The 25,443-nt window shown below is 40.5% G+C and overlaps 1 protein-coding gene across 1 annotated transcript in view; it reads left to right on the forward strand.

The window, feature by feature from the left end:
* Nucleotides 1–1,321: 1,321 nt before the first annotated feature.
* MAN1A1 (mannosidase alpha class 1A member 1) overlaps nt 1,322–25,443 on the forward strand; it is a 78,162-nt gene continuing 54,040 nt past the window's right edge. The window contains exon 1 of the mRNA XM_058172941.1: nt 1,322–2,584. Within this exon, the coding sequence (XP_058028924.1) occupies nt 1,952–2,584 (633 nt within the window). The 5' untranslated portion in view covers nt 1,322–1,951. The remainder of the gene's footprint in view (nt 2,585–25,443) is intronic.

The following is a 25,443-nucleotide window of genomic DNA, read 5'->3' on the forward strand; positions in this document are numbered from 1 at the left end:
AAGAAATCAAGACAGTGTATGAACCTTGATTTTATCCTATCAGTTTGGTGGGATAAATTGGATTGAAAATGAATGATTGTCTAAAGTCCACCAGTTAATTTCCATAACTGAGGGTGGCCTTGTGGCAGGATTTTCCATTCCTAATCCAGTCCTTTAACAATTATTCCTTATAGCAAGGTTCCCTAAAGTGGTCCATATAGGACACAGACGGAGACACATACAAAGATTGATGGGACTATAGAGCCGTGGTGGTGTAATGGCTATATTGCGGTATTGTAGGTTAACTCTGCCAACTGCCAGGAGTTCGATCTTGACCAGCTCAAGGCTGAGTCAGGTTTCCATCCTATCAAGGTCAGTAAAATGAGGACCCAGAATATTGGGGGCAATATGGTGTCTCTATAAAATCACTTAGAGAGGGCTCTAAAGCACTGTGAAATGATACGTTAAGTGCTACTGCTATTGCTAGCCACTGAGTTGACATTATTTGGTTAGTTAAGTAGCATTCATTATATTATTTCCGTATAATATATGTTTGGAAGTCAATGAACTGAAGACTGAAGAATCCTGCCTTACAGCAAGATTTAAAAAAAAAAAACCACCGAATTTTATAAAGCAGCTCTAACATGTTTCATTGATAATTCATCCCATTCGGTACAGTACAAGGAGATGCAACTTCTATGCATATATACACAGAAGCAAAAGAAATAACTCAATATTTCACACCCTGGCACACAACCTCCGTATTAACAACTCGTTCAGCGTTAGTACCCCTTTTTTAAATAAGTATCGCCGTGTTGCAAAAATAAAGAGATAAACTCCGTGACCTTCCCACCCCGTGCATGAGACAGATACGAAAAAAAGCCTAAGCCCGCGCTTAAAAAACAACAAACAAACCTCGAGGTTCCCCCCGAGTTTTGCGCGGTTAAACAAACGGGCATTTGCCATTTAATGTCCTTCCATGGAGCACCGACTCAATTCGCCTGAATTAACAAGACAGAGTGGGGGAAACCTAACGAATCTAGGGCTATCGGGGACTGCCTCTGTCGTGACGGGCGACCCTCATCGACGGCGAAACACGAGGACTGTAGCCGCACCCTCAGTTCGCACGTTCGGATCCGGCCAAAGCGGCCCGGAGCCTCCTCCGTTATTTCTAACGGAACGTCTTCCACGCCCACGTCAACCGCCTCGCCTCGCCTTCTAAACCCCGCCCCTTTTTTTCCCCCGTAACGTTTCCCTGCTCCGCCTACTCTGTGATTGGCCAGGCTCGCTACTTCCCAGCCAAAGGGGGCCTCCCTTTCTTTTCCTCTTTAGCTCTCTTGACTCGGCGAGCTTCCCTCAGTTACGCGCTCAGTGACCAGACAAAGCGTTTGTCCTGCTTAAGCGCGCTGAGTCAGGCGGCGCCTCGGCGGGGAGCAAAGGTTGCCCCCTTCCTACCGACGAGCCGGGGCGCCTCTAGGGGACCGCCGACGCTCCGGGACCCGCCTGCCCCTCCATTCGTTGGTTACCTGACAGCCAGCGTTGGAGGCGCCGGCATGGCCAGTTCTAAAGAGCGCAGCTGCAGCAGCCGCCCCAGGACCTGACAAGAAGAGCCTGCCCTCCATCCCTCGTTAGCCGTCGGCCGCTTAACCACGGGTCGCCACCGCCTGCCTGCCTTCAGCCCAGGGCTCCAACCGAGCGGGAGTCGTGTTTTTGGCGAAGAAGAGGCGGCGGCCGTGGCGGCGGCAGGGACTCGAGAAAACTTCCTGTCGCTGGGGAGGACGGCGAAGTTCCCCCCGGCAGCGGCGGCCCGAGACGACGGGCGCGGGCTAGTCCCGCTGCTCGCCCGCTCTGAGTGGGGCTGGGGAGGCGGCGGCGGCGGCTGCCGCAGGGGAGCCTTGCGAAGGGGCCGCCCCGCGGTTGTCCCGGGGCCGTCGTCATCCTCTAGCAGCCGGACCTTATCAGTGGGGCTGTCATGCCAGCCGTCAGTTTGCTGCCGCTTTTCGGCAGCCCCGCGAACCCGGGCGCTTTGGGGGGCTCCTTAGCCGGGGGGCCCTTGGGGGGCCCCGGGAGCCGAAAAGGGCCCGGTCCCAGCGGTGCGTTCCGACTGACGGAAAAGTTCGTGCTGTTGCTGGTCTTCAGCGCTTTCATCACGCTTTGCTTCGGGGCCATCTTCTTCTTGCCGGACTCCCCCAAATTGCTCAGCGGCGTCTTCTTCCACTCGACCACCCTCCAACAGCCGCCGCCGCCGCCGGGGCCGCCCGCCCAGGGCGATCCGCACGTCCCGCCACCGGCGGGTGCGGGGAGTAGCAGCAGTTTCGGGGTCGGCTTATCGGCGGCGGACGAAGCGGCGGCGAACTTAGCCAAGATCCGTGAGGATCACGAGCGCGCTTTGCGAGAGGCGAAAGAGACTCTGCAAAAACTGCCCGACGAGATCCGCAGGGACATCCACCAGGACAAGGTGAAGCTTCTGATGCAGGACAAGTTGGGCCGGGGAGACCCGGGGGCTCCCGGATTGCCCGACCTGCCTTTCCGCAAACCTATCGGAGCCGTCGGAATGGAACCCAGAGATCCCGCCGTCCAGCAGAAAAGAGAAAAAATCAAAGAGGTGAGTAATTACTGCAGGCACTCAAATATAGAGTTAGAGCCTTATGGCTCTAAACACCCCCCACCCCGACCTCTGGGAGCAGTCCTTTATTTTTCCCTTCCTCCGAATGTTAAGTTGGTTTGTTTATTTGCACTCTTCTTAATACCTTTTCTTGGTAATTCGCGACTTTCAAGACCCGCTTCCGCCGCTTGTTTGCAAGTGATTTAACAGCTCTCGTGCTTGGGTGCGGTCCTGTGATGGGCACGTCTTTTGACGTGAGCAGGAACTTCTAATGCGGGATAGATAGGACACGTGTCACTCTTGTAAAATTGACAACGTAGGCAGTCTTCGGAGAAAGCAGATCGTACCAACCCATATTTCTGAAGCCCTTAGTCCAAAACTGAAACATGACGAACAAATCATAGTGATTTAGTTTTAATCTCTACAATTGGGAAGCCACCTCTAGAGAAGGTGGGATAAGGAGAATGGTGCCAAAGCCAGAAAAAAGGAAAGAAAGAAAATGTCTTGTGTTTTTGCTTTAATTTTGCTATCAGAAACAACAACTGTCAGAAAGGGGTTTTTTTTGGGGGGGGGGGTTAACAATACAATATGGTATAGTATGGTATGCCAGAATATACTTACTTCTGTGATCAATTGTCCCTTTGGATTTCAATACCCAATTGTAAAATTTAATGGATAATGGGGAGGGGAGGGATTACTGAAAAAAATAACAGCTTTATAAACTGATGATTACATTTGCATACCAGTCTCTGAACAGAAATTGTTTAATATTTCAAGACAAAATTGAAGAACTTAAACCTTAACTACATATTTTAAATTAATAGACTCATCCCTAAAATGTTAACTGGTGGATATCATTAACTAAGAATATAAAAATGGTTAAAAGTACAGTACTATTTTACAACTGGTATTGCCCATTTTCTAATGCTATAAAGTTTAGAGCACTGAACTAGTCATACCTTGGAATTCTTGGATTCTTTCCCATGACTAATATGTTTCTATCTGAAGTAAAGGAGTGTGATATTGTTTGCCTGGCACCTTGAGTGAATTAACATGTTGGGGAAACAATGATAAAATAGTTTTTTAAACTTTTATTAAGAATTATTCTATACAGGTATATCTCATATTTGTTCATTGAGTGGGTATTAAAGCTCTTAAAACTATAAAGAATTTAAAAGAATCCTTTATGTGGAATAAAACACCTGCAGGTAAAAGCAAGTTGTGTAGCAATAAATATGAACAGGTAGGTGTTTACAGGTAAGAGTGATAAATACTGTATAAATTATTTAGAGTGTCATATAGCCCACAATATCCTATGGAATATAAGTAACTGGCTGCACTTGCAATAAGATCTATTTAGTGCAAAAAGATCTATTTAGCATGATATCTTAAGCACTATATTCCATAAAATGTTTGTGCAATTAAGTACCACTTTATTCATGCTAGGAGTCAAAGGTGCTGAAATAGAAGAATTGAATGAACTCCTAGGAAGGTACATCTAGTATCTAGAACTAATTGCCATGCAGAGTCTGGCTTGTGCTATCTCTAAAGCTATGTCACATGTGACAATTCAGTATATATTATAGGGCATTTGATCTCTGATTTATAAGATAACTGTTTCCTGAATTTTGGAATAGTAAATAGAACTGATAAAAATGGTCTAAAGATTGTATGTAACATTAGTGATGGATTACATGCATGCCTGCTCAAGTTTTCAAGTTTTTATTTGGGAAATTCAAGACGGTTAATCTCTACAGTTGGTCTATCTTTATGAGATTAAACTGTTCATTAAATCAGTAAAGTTTCAAATTAAAACTGCTACTATCAGTGACTATTTGATTGGCATATCTGGTTTGTAATTCCATGAATCTGGTATTATAGAATTGTAATACTATACCTGTGCTGCATATTTATATGATAAGAGCTTTTTTCAGGCAATTTCTGTCAGTATTACTGAATGATATTAAAGCTGTCTTCAAAGCTGTCTTAGAGTCATTATCAAAGAAGTTGATGAAATTGTATATGTTGTGTTCATGAATTTCTGCCTAGAATTTTTTATCTCTTAGAACAGATTTTTGGAGTAGTGCAGACTACTTCACCTCGCTCTCTATCTCAGGAATATGCAGTGTGCCAATACTACATTGTGCATTCTAAAATGCTACTAACATACTCTGTACACATGTGGTCACTGTGAAGTTTATAAAAAGTAAAAAAACATTTTAAAAAGATGCAGATCTTCTATAGATGTGCATCTATCTGCAAAATTTCAGTAGCAGAACATTCCCTAAGCTTAAGAAAACAGTTCATTTGCCTTAGTTGTTATCTAGTAAGAAGGACAACTTATAAACAGAAGTATGCGTAATTTGAGTCCTCATTGAATTTCATGAGGTCTCTTAATGAAGCTGGAAGAAAATATTATGTGACTTGTGGGGCAGCAAATTTTTATTGTTGCTCTAGGGACAGGGGAAAAAAAGAACCTGAAGAAAATCTATACAGACTGTTGGAGGAATAAAAACATTTGTAAAGCAAATGAGGAATAAAATCATTTATAAATCAAATAAGGTAGTTCTTGTGATCCTTCTACCGTTCATTGCAATAGATGAACACCTTGATCCATGCAATGTCCTCTACTGCAGAACATTTTGCTTGCTCAACTTTTTCAAAATTTTATCATGAAGGCTTTCATTTTCTTGTCATCATCATACTTTCCACTGGAAAAATGTAAACTGTATTTAGGTAGTTATCTGTCTTGGGTTCTCTTTAATCTCATGCAAAACCCTGAATAAGTGAACATAACCACAACTTCAGTATTTTTTATGTCTGTGTCCCTGAAGTTTCCTTTACTTTCTTGTCAGTTTTAGGGAAGTAATTTGCATTGCTTTCTTTGGCATGGGGGAGGGGGGTTTTATACTCCAGAGTTGACTGTTGTAGAAGTTGTAGAAGTCCCAGATATTCCCCCTAGACTGTAAAGGTCTATAAAATTTCCAAACCAGAGAAAAAAATACTTTTAAATATCCTTCATCAATCTAAAGTCACTTGCTTACAATATGATTGCTACCTGAATAAGAGTGAACATTTGTTTTAATGGACTAATTGGAAAGAGGGTTTGTCCTTTATTCTCCACAGGGCTGGTAAATTGAAAAACATGTCAGTACAACAATCCAGATAACTTAATTTATGTTACCTATAGCTGCATGATAATGTTGTTTGCGTCATAACGTCACATTATGTCAAGAATATCATTTCCATAGTGCTATTGCATAAAATGATGTAAACTGCTGCAGAATTTAATTCACTGCATTGACATCTGGAAAATTGACATTGCAGTGATTTTGTCTTGCCAGATTATCCTGTATGTAGTTGATCTATAGATTTAGTAGCATAATTGGATAAGTGATTTTGCAACAGCTAGACTATAAATAAAGCATTCAGGTTATAAAACGTTTTCCCTATTTGTCATTGTATCTGACAAAGTTTTTCTTCCTGTGTAAACTACTGCTTTATTTAAGAGTTGGGTGAAGTTCTAGGATCAGTGTAGTATTCTGCAGACAAAAATATCATATATTGAAATCTAAAACTCAGTATTTAGCTTTAGGACATTATCCATCTAAAGGGAGGTTATTCAATCAATATAGGCTTCTTTAACTTTTCAGGTTTCTACCATGGTGGCGTTTTTTTATAATTCAGGAGTAAAAGTAACTTTTTTTAAGATCTTGACTACATTTCATTAGTATTGCTTCATGCTGGTATTTTGTTTGTTTAATTTTTAGTACTATCTCTTTGAAATATATAATAAAAGCATCTTATAATCTTGAGCCCGATCATAATAAAGCTATATGATACAGTCTTATTCTGTTCATGTAAACTTTGAAAAACTCACTTGTTCAACAAAGCTTTTTAGAAAGGATGCATTGAATATACAGTAATTGAAGAAGAATACTTTAGAATACACTTCTTGAAGTATAGATTAGGGGTGCTAGCAGAGACAAATATTTTGGGGCATTTATTCAGGAATGTATTTTGTTATTTTGATGTGTAGTCATTCCAAAATTGTTAACTTATTAAAGCTGATAGTTCTTTTTAAAACATAAATACAAAATAAAACTTCATAAGTTTGCTTTCTAAAAGTTATAGTTTGGGCTATAAGGTTGCTAATGCTATTAAATTAATAGAGCTGTGCAGAACAATGAGAGACATTTAAGTCATGGCAAGACTGCAAGTGAAAGAGTTACTTTTCAAAACTTTGTCACTGATTTCTTTGCTTGAAAATTCAGAGCAACCTTATGATAGCCTTTTAGCTCAGGTTATCTGTTTATGCATCAATTTACCAAATAAATACCGTAAATCTATATGGGCAAGCGCAATGAATGTTGCTGCTGAAGCTGCCAGTTTGTCCCTGAAGTGAAAGCGGCTTACCTCATCGCAGTCCCAGCCAATTCTCCCAATGATTTGTACAGCCATAGCATAAATGCCATAGCGTTTAGAATCTTTAAAAAGAAGCTAATTTAATCTTGACAAAATAATAGCAAAAAAGAATTTAAACTCTAGTAAAACAGTAATTTAAATTTCAAAATAGGATGTTTTATCATCAGAGGAAAATAGATTTTACGTGTTTTGACCTGATTTGATATTGCCATGTGATAATTTAATTACATTTCCATTTGGCTAAGCCATCCCAAAAAAAGCCCATTAAAATAATGTAGACACTTGACCCTCCTTTTTAACTATGTGAATCTCTAGAAATATAGTTGTCAGAAAAAGTGCTGTATTATGGCATGAGATACTTCATCACTCCTAATTGGGTAAAACTAAAGATCACTAGAGTGATTGATATTGTTTTTGTATATGCATAAGTAGGATTGACTTTTCACTTCTCTCCAATTGGTTATGCCTCACCTGTGTTAGAACATATTTGCATAATGGTCTAGAACTAGAATACAGGGTTGCTGTTATTGCTTATGTCTTCAAGTTATTATTGACTCCTTTTGACTGCCTGAACCTATGCCTGCAATTTTCTTGGCAAGATTTTTAAAAATGGTGTGCCATTCTAGGGCAGAGAGAGTAGTAATGGCTTAAAGTCACCCAGCTGGCTTCTTGCCTAAAGCAGGACTAGAACTCATAGTCTACCTGTTTCAGCCTGGCGCCTTAAATACTGTATCAGACTGAATCTCATAATACAGTTTAGGATGATGCTTTTTTGAGGAGCTAGGTAAAATTACTTCTAAACATATTTTAGACAAGAGTTTTACTCTATATTGAATCAAGTAAGCCACTTAATTATTAGAAATAAAATATCACAAGGTTATTGACAATGACATAATATTTCATCGACTAAACTTCATCTACAGACATATGTTTAAGTATTTTATAATATATTTTGTTAGCTCTGGCATAGCTAACTGCTGAATAATTATTAAAATACAGCTTTCCTAGGAGCTGCTGTATAAAAGGAAGAGTTAGGCTTGCTTACATGGTTCTTGTTCTCCACCCATCTGCAGCTTTGAGAAATGCAGTGCATGTATAAGTTTACAGGATTAAAAGTAAAATGTCAACATTGTTATCATTGTTCACAAATCATTAATATATTTATAGTGGTGGTTTATCTATGAAATTTATATAACATTTTGTATAATATTTAGACTCAAATTGCTAAAATAATTGAGTAACTTTAAAGTCTTGCTTAATTATAAAAGTTTACAGGACAGATTAAAACCAAAACAGAATAATTCAAAATCAAATTCATAATATATTTCTTTACCAAGCACAAGAACCTTAGTTTTCATTCAGAAATGAGAACTTTAGTTTATTGCTACATTACATTTTTCCTGCTGTAAAGAGTTGCAGTGTTCTCTCTGAGGATCTCTTGCTGTCAATGTATTAATATCTTTGTACTTTGAGAAGAAACAATCTTATACTTCCTTCCTTCCTTTTCTTGACAATGCAACTGTTAATGTACCAAGTAAGCAACAATCCATAGTTTACACGTATTTGTTTCCACAAAATATTCATATATCAATCATCATTGCATTGATATTGACTTTGGAGACCTATCAATCATAATTGTATGTACTTGTCATACTATTCTTTTCTGAGATAAGCAACACAATACACAGCACAGAAAAAAAATAAAAGTAGGATGCAACATTATTCAGTATACTTACTTGGCATCGTATTTCCAAATTTTGCTCTTTCTGTAACAATAATGACATTGTTGACAGAAACGCAGTCTTCATAAACATGTACTTATACTTAACACTGTAAGTATAAGGAACCTATATTTGTATTTTAGCATTTCTGCTGAGATGCCATCTATACTTGGAACTTTTTCTACATTCATGACTTCAGGGGTTTTTTTGCTTGGATATTATAGAAGATAATTTATAGAATGTGTTTCAGTTCCACTCTTCAACATATCTTTATTAATCTTATGCAGGTCCCTGAAATATACCTCCATTTACCGTATATACTCGAGTATAAGCCGATCCGAATATAAGCCGAGGTACCTAATTTTACCACAAAAACTGGGAAAAACTATTGACTCGAGTATAAGCCGAGGGTGGGAAATGAGGCAGCTACTGGTCAATGTAAAAAATAAAGATAGAGCCAAGTAAAATAACATGAATATTTATTTGAACGAAAAACAATAAAAGTGCAAAAGGGGGTCCCCAAAAAGAATATGGTATCAAAAATACAGTATCTTTAAAAGTAACAGCAACCAAGCTAACGAGAGCTAAAATCCCTCAAAACTGGAGTTCTCCTCCTCATCATCTGTTTGTCCAAACAGAGCTTCAGCTACTTCAGCTTCTGTGATGTTATCCGCATATACGTTGTCGTCATCACTGAGTTCACAGTCGTCATCATCACTGCTGTCACTCTCATACAATGCGCTGTCTTCACTGCCATCCATAGCATTACTAATGCCACATTTCTTGAAGGCACGTTGCACCATGTCCTCTGGAATATCTTCCCATGCATCACGAACCCACTGTGCTATTAGTTCTATGTCTGGCTTTCTCAGATTTCCAACTTTTGTCAGACGAGCTTGACCAGATGTCATCCATTCATGCCACATCCTTCGCACATGGTCCTTGAAAGGTTTATTTAAACTGACATCTAGGGGCTGCAATACAGATGTAAGCCCACCTGGAATAACGGCCAAAGTGACTTGAGATGACTTTGCCAATTTTTTTATGTCATCAGATGTGTGGGCTCTGAACATATCCCAAACTAACAGTGATCTTCTAGTCCAGTCCCCACTCCTCAAGCAAGAGATCCTATACTGTTTCAGACAAAGGATTGTCCAGTCTGTTCTTTAAAAACCCTCCAGGAATGAAGTGTCCAATAAGGTTCAAATTGCAAGTACGGTAGTCCTCAATTTAAGACTGCAATTGAGCCCAAAACATTGTTTTGTTATTTTCCCTAACGTGTATGTATCCCCTGCCCCCATTTCGTCAGGCTGCCATCAAAGCGAAGCACGGCTGAATATTATTATTATTATTATTATTATTATTATTATTATTATTATTATTATTATTATTATTATTATTATTATTATTATCATCATCATCATTATTATTATTATTATTATTATTATTATTATTATTATCATTATCATTATTATCATTATTATCATCATCATTATTATTATTATTATTATCATTATCATTATTATCATTATCATTATCATTATCATTATCATTATTATCATTATCATCATCATTATTATTATTATTATTATTATCATTATTATTATTATTATATGATGATGATGATTTTTACATTGGACAGAGCGAGCTTCAGTTTACCAAACTTTGTATCTTTTAATGAAACGTGTTAGTCTGGAAGGGACTGTTTGAACTCACAAAACACTTGCAACTTTTAGTTCCGTGCTGAGGATTTTTGGAAAGCAGCCCAGCAATATTTATTTATTGCTCGGACTGCTCTTATTTTCACTCCCCTTTTCTTTTCTTTTCCTTCCTCCTCCTCCTTCTCTGCCTCTCTTTCGTCCCCACCTCCCGGGATCCTTGCGGGTCGAAGGTTCTGCCCTGCCTTACACCAGCCGCCCACCTATGCCAAGGTCTCCTGGCTCTTTCGCTCTCTGTAAGCAGCGGCTTCTCGGCAGCGTCGCCCCTCCCTCCATGGATCGGCTCCTTCCCCAGCACTGAAGGCATCCTTAGGAATACACCTCCACCTCCAGGAAAATAAAAGAGGCAGAGAAGGTAAATCGCCCGCCCGTTCGGAAAGGAAGGAGAGGACTCCAATGGAAGAAGGAGAGGAGAATTACCAATAACAAACACAAAGCGCTGGGTTAGAGGTGCCTTGTCATGTACAAGGAGATCAGAGAGGGCAACCACCATGAAACAATAATCAGACTCAAAGCAGGCTGCTTATTTGCCATTTGCTCTGGGTAGAACGGGTTTTTAAAAAATTGGTTTGGAGAAGGAAAGCTAATTTGCTGATCTGCGCGAGGGTCGGTTTCTTTTGCCTCCTTCTTCTTCCTCCTCCTTCTTCCCACCCTAGCTTGCAATGCCCCATCTCTCCTCCTCCTCCTCCTCCTGCCCCCTCTCGGGGAGAAATTGTTTGTTCTTGCCGTATTTCTCCGCTTTCCAAGAGGCTTTTCTTTTCACCTCTTTCTCCCCACCTCCCCAATTTCCATAGGGAAAAAAACCCTAGGAAAACTTGGCAAAAATAAAATAAAATAAAAAGTACTGAGTGCAAATGTTTTTTTATACTGTAGTTGGAGTTTTCCACGTTTCTTTTCACATTCAAGGCAGCATTCTCCCCATCCTCGCTGCTTTTCCAAAACATGCTTTGAAACCTTTGCATTTTATTGGGATGTATTGTGACAACGCCCCTCCGCCCCTCCGAGGCGAGAGGAGGCAGTAAGAGGAGGCGAGTGACAAACAAATAAAGAGAGTTCTTCTCGCCTTGGCGTTTGACACACTCGCCGTCCTCTCCAGCCGAAATTGAGTGCGGCGGCAGTGGGGGTGGGTGGGTGGGTGGGGAGGCCGCCGTGAAGTGCCGGCTGGGGGCCGGGATTGAAGTGCCGGCATGCTTTGCCAGCTCGGCCGGCTCGTTTTGGGCGGCGGCTGGCCTCGGCGTTTTCTTCCGCCGCTTTTGATGGCGGCGGCGGTGGTCGGCGGAGGCGGAGGGGCGTTCGACATTTCGCCCCTCTCACTCGTCCTCCTCTTGCCCGCGGTGGGGGCGGAGGCGTTGTCACCCTCGCCCTCCTCTCCGGCCGAAATTGAGTGCGGCGGCAGGGGAGGCCGCCGTGAAGTGCCGGCTGGGGGCCAGGGCCAATCCCGGGCTCCCCAGCCGGCACTTCACGGCGGCCTCCCCACCACTGCCGCCGCACTCAATTTCGCTTTCGAGAGGAGGCGAGTGACAAACGCCAAGCGAGAAGAACTCTGTTGTTTGTCACTCTCGCCCTCCTCTCCGGCCGAAATTGAGTGCGGCGGCAGGGGAGGCCGCCGTGAAGTGCCGGCTGGGGGCCAGGAGCCAATCCCGGGCTCCCCAGCCGGCACTTCACGGCGGCCTCCCCACCACTGCCGCCGCACTCAATTTCGCTTCGGAGAGGAGGCGAGTGACAAACGCCAAGCGAGAAGAACTCTGTTGTTTGTCACTCGCCCTCCTCTCCGGCCGAAATTGAGTGCGGCGGCAGGGGAGGCCGCGTGAAGTGCGGCTGGGGGCCAGGGCCAATCCCGGGCTCCCCAGCCGGCACTTCACGGCGGCCTCCCCACCACTGCCGCCGCACTCAATTTCGGCGAGAGGAGGCGAGTGACAAACGCCAAGCGAAGAACTCTGTTGTTTGTCACTCTCGCCCTCCTCTCCAGCCGAAATTGAGTGCGGCGGCAGGGGAGGCCGCCGTGAAGTGCCGGCTGGGGAGCCGGGATTGGCTCGGGCTCCCCAGCCGGCACTTCACGGCGGCCTCCCCACCCACCCACCACTGCCGCCGCACTCAATTTCGGCTTCGGAGAGGAGGCGAGTGACAACGCCCCTCCGCCCCTCCGCCCCTCCGAGGCGAGAGGAGGGCAGTAAGAGGAGGCGAGTGACAACGCCCCTCCGCCCCGCCCCTCCGCCGACCACCGCCGCCGCCGCCATCAAAAGCGGCGGAAGAAAACGCCGAGGCCAGCCGCCGCCCAAAGCGAGCCGGCCGAGCTGGCAAAGCATGCCGGCAGCATTTGGGCTCGTCCTGCCGGCCCAGCTGTTCGAGGGCAAAAACCCTCTCCTGGGTCGGCTCTGCAAGGGTAGACTCGAGTATAAGCCGAGGGGGCGTTTTTCAGCACAAAAAACGTGCCGAAAAACTCGGCTTATACTCGAGTATATACGGTATTTAATTTATTTAAGTATAATTTCAAATAATTTAGCCATTTTTGTTTTAATTCTCTTCACTTTGCCCTCTTAACCCACTTTCAAAATCCATTTTTCCCCATCAAATTCTGTGTTTTTGTCTCTTAATTTTAAGCATTTCTTACTCTTTATCTATAGCTATATTTTTCTATATATCTTTCTCTCACTCTTGGTTATTAAAACATTTACATGTATGGTATTTTTTTTCTAATCCTTAGCCTGTATATTCTACTTTTACTCATTTCCTTTACTTTTTGTAAGCGGAAAAGCTTGTAAAAAGTCTTTCCCGTTATCTGAAATGTGTTGTTACATAATATAAAGCTATTTTTCTATTTCATTGTATAAATCCATGTTTTTACTATGCACTCCTTATACATCCCCCCATTCTTTATATGCCATGGTCATCAATAGATGGCCCTATGAATATTAACCTCCACTATCCGTCATTCCTCTGGTCAGCCAAGATTTTGACATATTTCTTCTCTTGGCTCTTCTATCCGGGAAAAAAGCTAAGAAAACTAAATAGCGCCATGCAGATGTCATCACTTTTGTTGTTGTTATTCTGCAGCCACAATCTCCTTCATTTCTCTGTAAATAATTCTGAACCATTATTACTGGTTCTCAGCTTTGGTTCCAACTTGTTAAAAGAAGCAAATCACAGTAGTGATAATAAACAAATCATGAGCAGAGCCATCTGGATTAATTACTCATAATCCACTAGGAAGCAGAGTCCATTGAGAGTGATTGAGTAGTATATAACAGCATGCTTTTTCTTCCTGGGTAATCTAGAATCCTGTTCAACTATTTGTGGAAATACTTTCATTATCACTCCCTTGTTAATAAACATTAAATAGTATTATATAGTTGTATACATACATTTTTAACCCAAAATGTTTTCTATTATGGCACCAGTTTTGGAGTACTTGGGTTAATTGCATTCTTCTATAGGGAAAGTTCAGGGATGCAGTGGTTCAGTGGCTAAGACGATGAGCTTGTCGATCGAAAGGTCGGCAGTTCAGTGGTTCAAATCCCTATTGCTGTGTAACAAGGTGAGCTCCCATTACTTGCCCCAGCTTCTGCCAACCAGTAGTTCGAAAGCACGTAAAAAATGCAAGTAGAAAAAATAGGGACCGCCTTTGATGGAATTCCGTGCACCAATTTGGGCAGCGTTCGATTCGGGCAGCGTTCCTTGCACCTTTGGCATTGAGTCATGCCAGCCACATGACCACGGAGACATCTTTGGACAGTGCTGGCTCTTCAGCTTTGAAACGGAGATGAGCACCGCCCCCTAGAGTCGGGAACAACTAGCACATCTGTGCGAGGGGAACCTCTACCTCTACCTATAGGGAAAGTGCAAATCTTAGTGTGCATTAAAATTTATCTTCTTGCTTCACACTGAATTGTTTCCCTTGTTTTCAAATACATTGTATAAAATTAAGAATCTGAATAGGATTTTATTAGTATGCTTGTAAATAATATTTAGTTAATGTTCTACTATAAATATATAAACGAAATTTATTGTACATGTGTTAAAATACACACCGGAAGAGGATGACAAATAAACTGATCAACATCTTCAAGTCTTCCATTTCAACGCATATTGCTGAGATTTTTTTTTTTAATTTGAATTTATATCCCTCCCTTCTCCGAAGACTCAGGGCGGCTTACATTGTGTTAAGCAATGTAAGATATTTTTTGGGTGTCTAGACACAGGAATCCTAACTACACACTTATAGTTGGGCCTTCTATTTTTGATGGTACTGTTCTGTCCCCCCCAACCACAATCAATTAGAAACGCAAACTGACTAGCTGTGCCAGCAATTTATTCTTGCCAAGTCCTCTTATCTATCAGAGCGACTGCAGTCCGAGCTGGAACAATCCCAAAGTTAGAAGGAAACGAAACAGAATCCAGGAGCCAAAGTACAGCCAACGTTTTCAACAGTCAATTGTTTGTTCGTCACAAGAACTATAGGGCAGCCCCTCCTGCTTTTATATCCTGTGGGGTATGGCTCCGTAACTCAGCACTCTCTAGGCCTGCCCCTCCCTTTTTTTATGTTGCTGTCTCTCCTGTCTGCGATACCAGGTTTCCAGCCACGACTGATTGTCAGCAGCTGGGTCTTGAGGCGTGGCCTGAGAGGGAGGAGATGCAGGAGGCAGAGGCCTCGTTATCTCCTCCACCTGGCCTGCCTCTGGGACTTGGAGCGGAGCCAGAGAAGGAGGCTCTTCCCCCTAGCTCTCTGAGTCACTTTCTGCCAGGAGGCCAGGTTTGGGGGTGGGGGCGAAGACACAACAGGTACATACACAGCTGTCTGCTATAAGACTGAGATAAGAAAGAAATAACAAAAAAAAGTATATTTGGTTTTTATGATATTTATTCATATGGATTTTTACATTTTATATTCATGTTTTTTAATATTGTTATTTTATCTCATTGTGCCCTGCCCCAAGTTGCTTTTGGTGAGATAGGCGACTGTATAAATTTGAATAATAAATAAATATGTGCGCCACACTGTCCTTCTGCTCTATACCAATTATAAGGCAAAGGGCCTTTCAGCACATTTTTGCGGCGTGTATTAAAAAAGTTAATCCTTTTATTGCTATATTGATTAGGTTAGGACCTGTGGCACAAATGAACAGAGTGCTATAAAAAGTTGGGTTGTTACTAGATGGGATTCTTTGCAGTTGCCAGGAAAAGATCAGATATGGATAACTAGATAAAGTATTCCTCTATTGATTTCCTCAAACTATTTGCATTTGTGTTATTTAACAGCTGTTGAATTACATTAGCTTTACATCTTTGGATGGCTGAGGACAATAATGTTAGAAAGTCGATTGATCCATTTTTTCTAATGGTACATATCTAATATGCACACATGTACGCAGTTTGATTACAGTGTACTCAGGTACATTGAGTACTTGATAAAAAATAGCAACTTGTAAATAAAAGTACAGCTTGTCTCCATTGAACTTTATGCAAGAACGGCCACAGTATAACAGTGCTGATATCATGGGGTAGATTTCCTGGGAATTTTCTGGACTTTCAGCGAGTTCAGTGGATTGGCTTCCCATTTTATTCTACTTTACAACTTCCATCAGATGAAATAGCTGACATTGGCTGGCAATTGAGAGAAAAGCCTATTGGGGTTAGTTTTTTTGTCAGGACTGGTAGAATGTTCCTGTTTTTTTCTTGTCATCTTCTACCCCTCAGTGGCTGAAATTTAATCCCTGAGGCAAGAGGTGATCCAGGAAAAAGAAATAGAGGACTTTAGAGGTTGTCTTTAAGTAATAGAGGTATAAGTATAGAGGTTGTCTTTAAGTAATAAGGAAATGTTTTAGGCAGAAACTGCATTACATTTTAATTTCAGTAGTCTGTGCATGTTCTTGTACTGTATGCCCTTGTGTTTCTAACAATCTGCTCAGTGTCCTGATTAGAGCAATTTGATTTAATTCAGATGACTATCAGGTATACTACTGTGGGCAAGAATCCCTCAGAAGAAATGGAGTGGCCTTCATAATCAATAAAAAAGTAGGAAAAGCAATACTGGGATACAATCCCCAAAATGACAGAATGATCTCAGTCCGAATCCAAGGCAAACCATTCAATATCACAGTAGTTCAAGTCTATGCCCCAACCACTGGTGCTGAAGAAGATGAAATTGACCAGTTCTATGAAGCCCTACAGCACCTGATAGAATTAACACCAAAAAATGATGTCCTTATCATCATTGGAGATTGGAATGCTAAAGTAGGAAGCCAAAAGATAACCAGAATAACAGGCAAGTTTGGCCTTGGAGTACAAAATAAAGCAGGGCACAGGCTGATAGAATTCTGTCAAGACAACACGATGGTCATAGCAAACACTCTTTTCCAACAACCTAAGAGACGACTCTACACATGGACATCACCAGATGGTCAACACAAAAATCAGATTGACTATGTGCTCTGCAGCCAAAGATTGAGAAGAGCAACATATAAACAGCATCAAGTAAGCAAGTAAATGATAAGCAAGTCAACAATATTATATATTTTAGTCTTTTATTGCACAGGTGAGGTTTGCATAAAAACACTTCATTGCTTCCAAATCACTTGTAACAACTTTTCCTGAGAAATTCTTAGAGGTCAGTAAAACTCAGAACCTGAGGTGGAAAGTGCAGTTGGAGAAGGAGTTGGGGGGAATCTCAGCACTCACACTGTGGCTTCCCAGGGAGGAGGCAACACACATTCAAGAGAACAGCCCAAAATAAGAGACTGTGCAGTCCTGAACTGGATGGGGGAAAGGAGGAAAAGTCTCAAGATAGGCACATCTAGAATCTCCCAGGGTATATCTATTAAAGTTAGAAGTCTATAGCTTTAACCTGGCAAGATTCTATTAGCATAAACCAGGGATGTCAAAGTCAATTCCATTGCAGGCCGAATCAGGATTTTGTTTGGCCTTGGAAGGCCAGGATTGGCATGGCATGGGCGTGGCCAACTTGGTGGCCGTGGCCAGGATGGGCCAGGGCAGCATGGGCCTATCTCTCGCCGTCTCCAGGACTTCTCTGCGGGACAACTCTGGGCCTATTGCAGGCCAAATCTGGCCCGCGGGCCACGTGTTTGACCTGTCTGGTGTAAACAAATAAAGAATAGGGCTCAATTGAATAGAATAGAATAGAATTTTATTGGCCAAGTGTGATTGGACACACAAGGAATTTGTCTTGGTGCATATGCTCTCAGTGTACATAAAAGAAAAGATACGTTCATCAAGGTACAACATTTACAACACAATTGATGATCAATATATCAATATAAATCATAAGGATTGCCAGCAACAAGTTATAGTCATACAGTCATAAGTGGAAAGAGATTGGTGATGGGAACTATGAAACGATTAATAGTAGTGCAGATTCAGTAAATAGTCTGACAGTGTTGAGGGAATTATTTGTTTAGCAGAGTGATGGCCTTCGGGAAAAAACTGTTCTTGTGTCTAGTTGTTCTGGTGTGCAGTGCTCTATAGCGTCGTTTTGAGGGTAGGAGTTGAAACAGTTTATGTCCAGGATGCGAGGGATCTGCAAATATTTTCACGGCCCTCTTCTTGATTCGTGCAGTATGCAGGTCCTCAATGGAAGGCAAGTTGGTAGCAATTATTTTTTCTGCAGTTCTAATTATCTTCTGAAGTCTGTGTTTTTCTTGTTGGGTTGCAGAACCGAACCAGACAGTTATAGAGGTGCAAATGACAGACTCAATAATTCCTCTGTAGAATTGGATCAGCAGCTCCTTGGGCAGTTTGAGCTTACTGAGTTGGCACAGAAAGAACATTCTTTGTTGTCCTTTTTTAATGATGTTTTTGTTGTTAGCTGTCCATTTGAGATCTTGCGATATGATAGAACCCAGAAATTTGAAGGTTTCTACTGTTGATACTGTGTTGTCAAGTATTGTGAGAGGTGGAAGTATGGAAGGGTTTTTCCTAAAGTCTACCACCATTTGTACGGTTTTGAGTGTGTTCAGTTCCAGATTGTTTTGGTTGCACCACAAGGCTAGTCATTCGACCTCTCGTCTATATGCGGATTCGTCATTGTCTCGAATGAGACCAATCACTGTTGTGTCATCTGCGAACTTCAGTAGCTTAACAAATGGATCATTGGAGATGCAGTCATTGGTATACAGAGAGAAGAGAAGTGGGGAGAGCACACAGCCTTGGGGGGCCCCTGTGCTAATTGTACAGGTATTTGATGTGATTCATCTAGGCCTGACAGAACCTGATGGAATTGTAACAACCCAGTGCTACGTTAAGATCTTTCGATTTTTATTCTTGTTCTTCTTGTTAAGCCAATTTACCAGCTGCTGTACATTGTAAATTGGTTCACTCTACATTTTCGCTCCTGCACATTTACAACTGCAAGGTTTAAAAGTTGAGAAGTGTGTTTGCATTTCTCTTTTTTTTCCCCTAGTAAAGTTTGATCTTTCTTGCCCTCTTGGGTGATTGGGAGTGGGAGGAAAGCTGATATCTCTACTTTGCACTTCTCAATACTATATGATACGGAGGCAATGCGATAGCAACTATTTCATTATTTTCTTCTTATCTTCTAAATAATCAGAAAGAGACTGATTAACAGAGAAGACACTAGGGAGTGTCCCCTTGGAAGATGGGTGATAAAATGCCTGCCAAGATGCTACTTCTAAGAAAGAGGCAGGGCCACAATACTAAGAATTCCTCAAGAGAGTTAATTTGTATTCTCTTATTTTCATGGTTTTTTTTTAAAAAAAAAAGTTTATTTCAGACAAGTTTAATTTGGATCCCAGGAGGATGCCTTTAATAACTTAAACAGTGTTATTTATTAGAGCAACTAACAAAACTTAGGAAAAAGTGGAGTAAACAACCACACATCCACATCCACACAAATACTTCATAATTCTAGCATCTGGCAAAGCAATAAAGGCACACATCTGCAATATATTTAAGTGTTCTGAAGATTACTGCCTGCACGAAGAATGAGCAGTGATAATATGCCTGCAGCTTGTTTAATGTTGGCAAATCCCTCTTTTCTTTTTCTATCTCCATTTAGCTGTGTTTTATTCTTCATTGTGAAAAGACAAAAGCTCTGTTTGTGTTATTAGAGCCAAGCTGAAAGGTCCGTCCTTTATAGCTAATTCACCTAACCATGACAATTATTCAAAAAGCCACAGAAAGTTTGGCAGAATGCGTTCCTCTACCTGCTCACACAAACATTTCTACCTCCCACAGAGCCTTCAAGTGGTAGTAACAATCCATGGTGCTTGCATTCATGTGTAGGATTGACATTATTATTAAAAAGTATCTTCCTTGAAGAAGAGATATGGGTTAATGTCATTAAGCACAAGTAAAGATAGTTCAGAGATAAGAGCAATGTTTTCTATTTTGATTAAAAAGTATTCTGCTCACCTCTGAACTTCTTAACTTCTCTGATGTCATCATACAGCCACAATTAATTCAGTATGATGCTTTGCTGACTTATTAATGATGCTGTAATTTTAGTGTGTCTTTATTACAAAGGTTTTTCAGTTTTGGGCTAATTCTTTTTTAATAGCAAAAATATTTATCTTCAAATATTTAGTATTTGGTAGTGTTAGGTTAAGTATGTTGCCTCAGGTGTATTTTTGTTTGTTTGTTTTTTCTGCTTTATTGTTGCAAACTTATTTTAAAGTTGAGTCCTATGACTAACCATGATGAATTTCAGTGATAACATTTCAGATATATACATTCACCATTTACCATACTTATTTTTTGGTGCAGTCGCCTTTAATGTTTTGTACAGTCCTTAATAGTCCATGTGGCATCTTGTTCTAAAATAACTGAGCAGGTTTAGTACTTACTTGGGAGACTATCAGGGAATCTTAGGTTGGTAAGATAGATTGGAAGTCAAAAGGCATCACATAAATAGTATCTGCAGTCACCTGGAGATAGTATATACTTAAGAAACTTATTTCCCTCTCCATTATAGTGCAGTCTCAAATCCTGATAAAAAAAAATCCAACCTCTTTGGTAGGATTTAATAGTCCATTGATACTGATTGTAGAGGTAAAAAGCATCCCATTAAAAGTAGTCTTTATTTAGTGGCTGCTTCCTTTAGCAACTGCCCTATTTAACAACTGTTTGTAGTTATGACAATGGAAAAATAATTTTATGAACAATCGTAGCATTTACAACTTTCACAGGTCTTCAAAACAAATCAGAAGTAAGATCATAAGCACAAATGGCTCTCACTTAACAACTGTTTCACTTAATGACCAAGTTGCCAGTCTCAATTGTGGTCACTAAATGAGAACTATTTTTATAGTTAGGCGGAATCCAAAATTGATCCATAGCTGGAGGCCATCTAAAGTACTCTACAATTGTTTTTTCTTCTGTTACAATGTAGTGAACTCTGACAAAATTAGGCCTGATATCATGACCAAAACTTCAACCTCTTGCCGCCTCATGTCCTTCACATATGTTGATGATGTTTCTCACACTTAAGACAAATTTTTAATTACATACTATCTCTTGTACTATCTCTTTTTTGAGAAAAAATGGAAGCTGTAGCCTGACCTGGTGACCTCCCCATTGGGGAAAGTTGCTAATGTGTTATCCCTTAAGACAGTAGTTCTCAACCTGTGATCTGCAGATCCCGGGGGAATATAAGTTGTCACAGAGGGTCTGTGAAGGCTTGAAGAAATGTTATGATTTAAATATTGAGTTAAGTCTTGGGACTCCATGGCCACAAAAAGTATTTAAAGGGATCAGTGGTGAAGAAAAGTTTGAGAATCATTGCCTTATGATATTGTAAGATATGGCTGATGAGAATTGCACAATGTGATAAGGGATATGACAGTTCAAGAGTTCTGCAAGATTTTTTCTGGTTCCAAACACTTACAATATGTTTGAAATAGAAATCATTGCCTAAAACCAAACTAGAAATAGTGGAGATATGGTTCTTGTCAGTTTAAAATAAATCTTACATCAGCTCTTCTTGCTACTAAAGTGCTGTTGAGTGGCAAGCAAGAAATGGCCATAAATTTGCAGTTTAAATATTAAGAAGACGTTGGACTTGGCACTTACTGAGATAATTGCAGTAGCTTGTTTGGTCTGTAAGGCTCCTTTCTGTTCATTAGAACAGGTAATAAAATAACTTTTTGGTTCTCTTGAAAGCTATTTGATGACATGTAGTCAGTCAACAGACTAAAATCACAAATAATTATATGCATAAAACCTCCGTGAAAGGCAGAATAATTCAACAGGCTAAAGAAATGCACAGTAAATAACCAGCTATAAATCAGTACAAAAGAGGTTTTGTTTCTTATTTTCTGAACAGTTAATTAAGATTGAATCAATTTGCATTTTTAAATCAAGTGGAAAAGAGAAAATGAGCTTATAGTTCACAATTTTAAAAGGACCATCTCCTCAAAGGTCATCTCCAGAATAATTGCTGGTGTGTAACTAGACAGCTTTAAATTGTCTTTGGCAGACTGTAAGCAGAGATTGTAAAGGAATATAAGCTAGGTTCTAGGAAATGAGCCCACTGAGCCTGTAAACAGGGAGAATAAATGGGAATTGCGAGTCAACTTCAACCAGCAAGTTTAAAGGGAATAGTACAAATGTAGAATTTAAAGTGACTAGAAGGATCACCTTAAACCAGCCTCCAGCAGTTTGTACACAGGGCAATTAAAATATCCACAAGAAATGGCTGGTCAGCCTCTTTTAAAAGCCCTGCAGAATTGGAAAATCTACAATCTCCTTAAGTAGACAGCCTATTGCGGCACAAATCTTTGAATGTCGAAGACATTTTTGGCTTATAATTCAACTAAATTTTGATAATTGCTGCTTATATCCAGTATGTCTGGTTCTAGTTGCTGTGGACTCTTGAAAACATGAATTGGAGTTGGAAACAAGACAAAATAAAAGCTAGCTGCTGTTGATTGCTTAAAGAAAAAAAGGAACAGAACCTGTGGTCACACCTGCAAGGCAGTATGTTTGGGTTTCCATTGAGAACATCCTGGCATATATAAACAACAATTATACGATTGTAGCACTCATTCAAAAAGAGTAGCAAGAAACCATACTTTAACTGAAAGATTAGATCACAGAAAGAAGGGCATCACAAGAAACCAACAGTGAAAAGAACAGTAAGGCATAGAAGCAAGTCCAGTGAACAAGAACAATACAGTAATGGTTACAAGAGATGTAAAAGATATTCTGCTGTGTAGAAACCCAAAAACAGACAAAAATACTGTAAATCCTTATGAAGGTTCTTTCCTGTCCAAGGACTTGGAGATGCGATACATAGTTCAGTCCTTTACTATTTATTCTTTTAATACTCAGTTCCAAGTCTTTAAAGTAACATACAACTTTTGCCTTTCTCCAAATACTCTTGTACTAATTGGGATGAGGTGCTGTTTCAGTGTGGTTGCTCATTTTCTAATTGCTGCCAAGCTCCAGACAAGGTTTCAAGCACCAGGCAGGAATCTTATCAGGATAGGCTGCTTTGCATAGCTTATGGTCTCAGCAGGTGAATGAAAGTCCATTTGCCTGCTTGCCTCTTGCCAATCAGTAGACATCATCTCCACTTCCTTGTCTCTAGGCTGTGTGCTTTTACCTTTCCTGCTACACACATCTCTCTCTCCACTCTGTCTTAGCATTTGATTTGGTAAGCCCAAAAAACTAAGTGGGGTAAAGCTGCCTCTGGAGGTCTGCACATCCTTGGAAACACCAGGGTATAAATACACAAGTGCATGTCTGAATGGATGAGGGAAGTGCAGGGAAAATGTTTCTGCCTGGTTGCAACTGCTTTTCCAAAGCATAGGCAGCAATCCCAACTTTACTCTCTCCCAGTCCTTTGAAGGAAAAAAGAAAAAAATACACTGCAAAATAGGAGACAAATTAATGAATCCATAAATGACAGAAAGGATGGAATTGTTCCTTGCAAAATGAGTAGGAAAATAGGTATGGGAGATGGTGATTCACTTGCACAAAACAAATGTGTTCGAATGAATGAATCCAGAGTCTTAATATATATTTTCAGATAGGAACAAAGGTTATACAGCAGTTTAATGTAGTGGTCAAGGCATCAAGCTAGAAACCAGGAGACCAAGGTATGAAGCCAACTGGGTGACCTTTGGCCACTCTCTCTTTCAGCCCTAGGAAGGAGCAATGAAAAGAGCCAAGAAAACTGCAGAGATAGGTCCAGTCAGTTGCCAGCAGTCAGCACTCACTTTTGACCGTGGCCAAATAACTACTTTGTTTTAGCATTGTAGTCTCCTGGCTAATGTAACATTGCTTATGCAAAACAAATAAGCATTGACTGGAAGGCATTAAAAAAGGACCAAAGACATGCCAAAGCCACTGATGATTTTTCAAATGTGCAGCATTGGGGGGGGGGGAAGTGTTTCAGAGTGCATGGGAACATGAACAAAGCATCCCTTATCAGATTGCTAAAACAGCTATGTCTTTTTCAGCAGCGAATATGCTCTGAAAGCTGTTCCCAGATGGTTTGTCTTTACTTTGTAAAGAACGAAAAAGGAAGATATATGGTCCATAGACCAGCCAGCCTGCCATCAATACAAAAGAAGGTGATTCTTCTTTCTGGTGAAATGATTCTTTTGGTCAAAGAGGATACTGGAAGTTTTGCTTTGTCCCCGTTCCCCACCCCCCACCCCCAAGATAATTGCTAGCATTTTAAAGAAAAAGCAAACAGAGAAGCACAGGTAGATTCTTACAGTGCAAGCTGCCAGGAAAGATTACTAAAGCATATTAAAAGGATATTGAGTAAAATATAAAAATTACCACTAGTCAGAAAAATATAGTGTAGCATGCAAAGTTTAATAATTTCTACATATATGAACTAGAAGTGTAATCATAAAAGACAAGTGAGAGAGCTTATTTAATAGTATTAAGAATACAGTTATTTCTAGTGCTGCTTTAAGCACAAAGTCAAATGGGTGACTTTGGGCCAGTCCACTCTCTCAACCCTAGGAAGAAGACGATGGCAAATCACTTCTGAAATGTTTATTTGTTTATTGTTGCCAAGACAACTGCGTGGACTTACCCAGGTAGTCGCCAAGACTGACTTGAAGGTGAGATGGAAATAGATAGAAATGACATGTGAAGGTTAAAAGGATTGGAAAGAATAAGCTGTAAAAATTGGCAGCCATATTCAACTAGGATATGCTTAGGATGGAGTCTTCACCGTAGAAATATCTGAGCTTTGATTAAGGAGATCTGATCAAAGTTCTGTGCTTCACTGTAAAGGGAAAATGAAAACAATACCCTGCAATGCTAGTTCCAGTAGTCCTTGTAAGGTTTGGCCTGACCTGTTACTTTGAAGGACTGACAATAACACAATGAGATGTATTAGTGGCAGATAAAGTTCTTCACCCAAGAAACGTAAATATACAAACATCAGATAAACAATAGCTAGCATGACTTAAAAAAGATCCTGGGTATACAGTTGTTTCCAAATTGAATATGTACAAAGTAACTGTTAAAAAGACATGCAATTCTAAGTTGCATGAACAGAAGCATAGTTCCCAAATCGCAGGTTGTATGAGTTCCAATATATTCTGCACTTCTCAGATCCGACTTAGTTATGGTGTCTAGTTACGGGCGCTGCACTTTAAGGATTCATTGAAACTTAAACCAGGTTGAAAGAAATTGAGTCTATCTACCATTGAAAAAAAGAAAACTGAGTCCATATACTGACACTAGTTAAATACGTATGCAAATAGGTACACTGTTCTGTATCATCTCAGAATACAAGACAGAAAAAAAGGGATCCTCGTTATATGATTGCAATTTCTATCATTAAAAAAACCTCCCAATCGTAATAGCCATTATACACCAAAGAGGAGGATCCATTATACACCAAGATGATTGTCTGCCTTTCATTAGTACATGAGTATATTCATGTAGAGGCTAGACAGACTTCTGATCTAGAGAATCAGATGTTCAGATTTGTTTAATTTGAATGTACTCAGCAGGACAGTTGAGTTTAATAATCTAGCTGAATATTTCTGATTCT

This window comes from Ahaetulla prasina, chromosome 1, assembly GCF_028640845.1.
Source record: "Ahaetulla prasina isolate Xishuangbanna chromosome 1, ASM2864084v1, whole genome shotgun sequence".
NCBI lineage: Eukaryota > Metazoa > Chordata > Lepidosauria > Squamata > Colubridae > Ahaetulla > Ahaetulla prasina.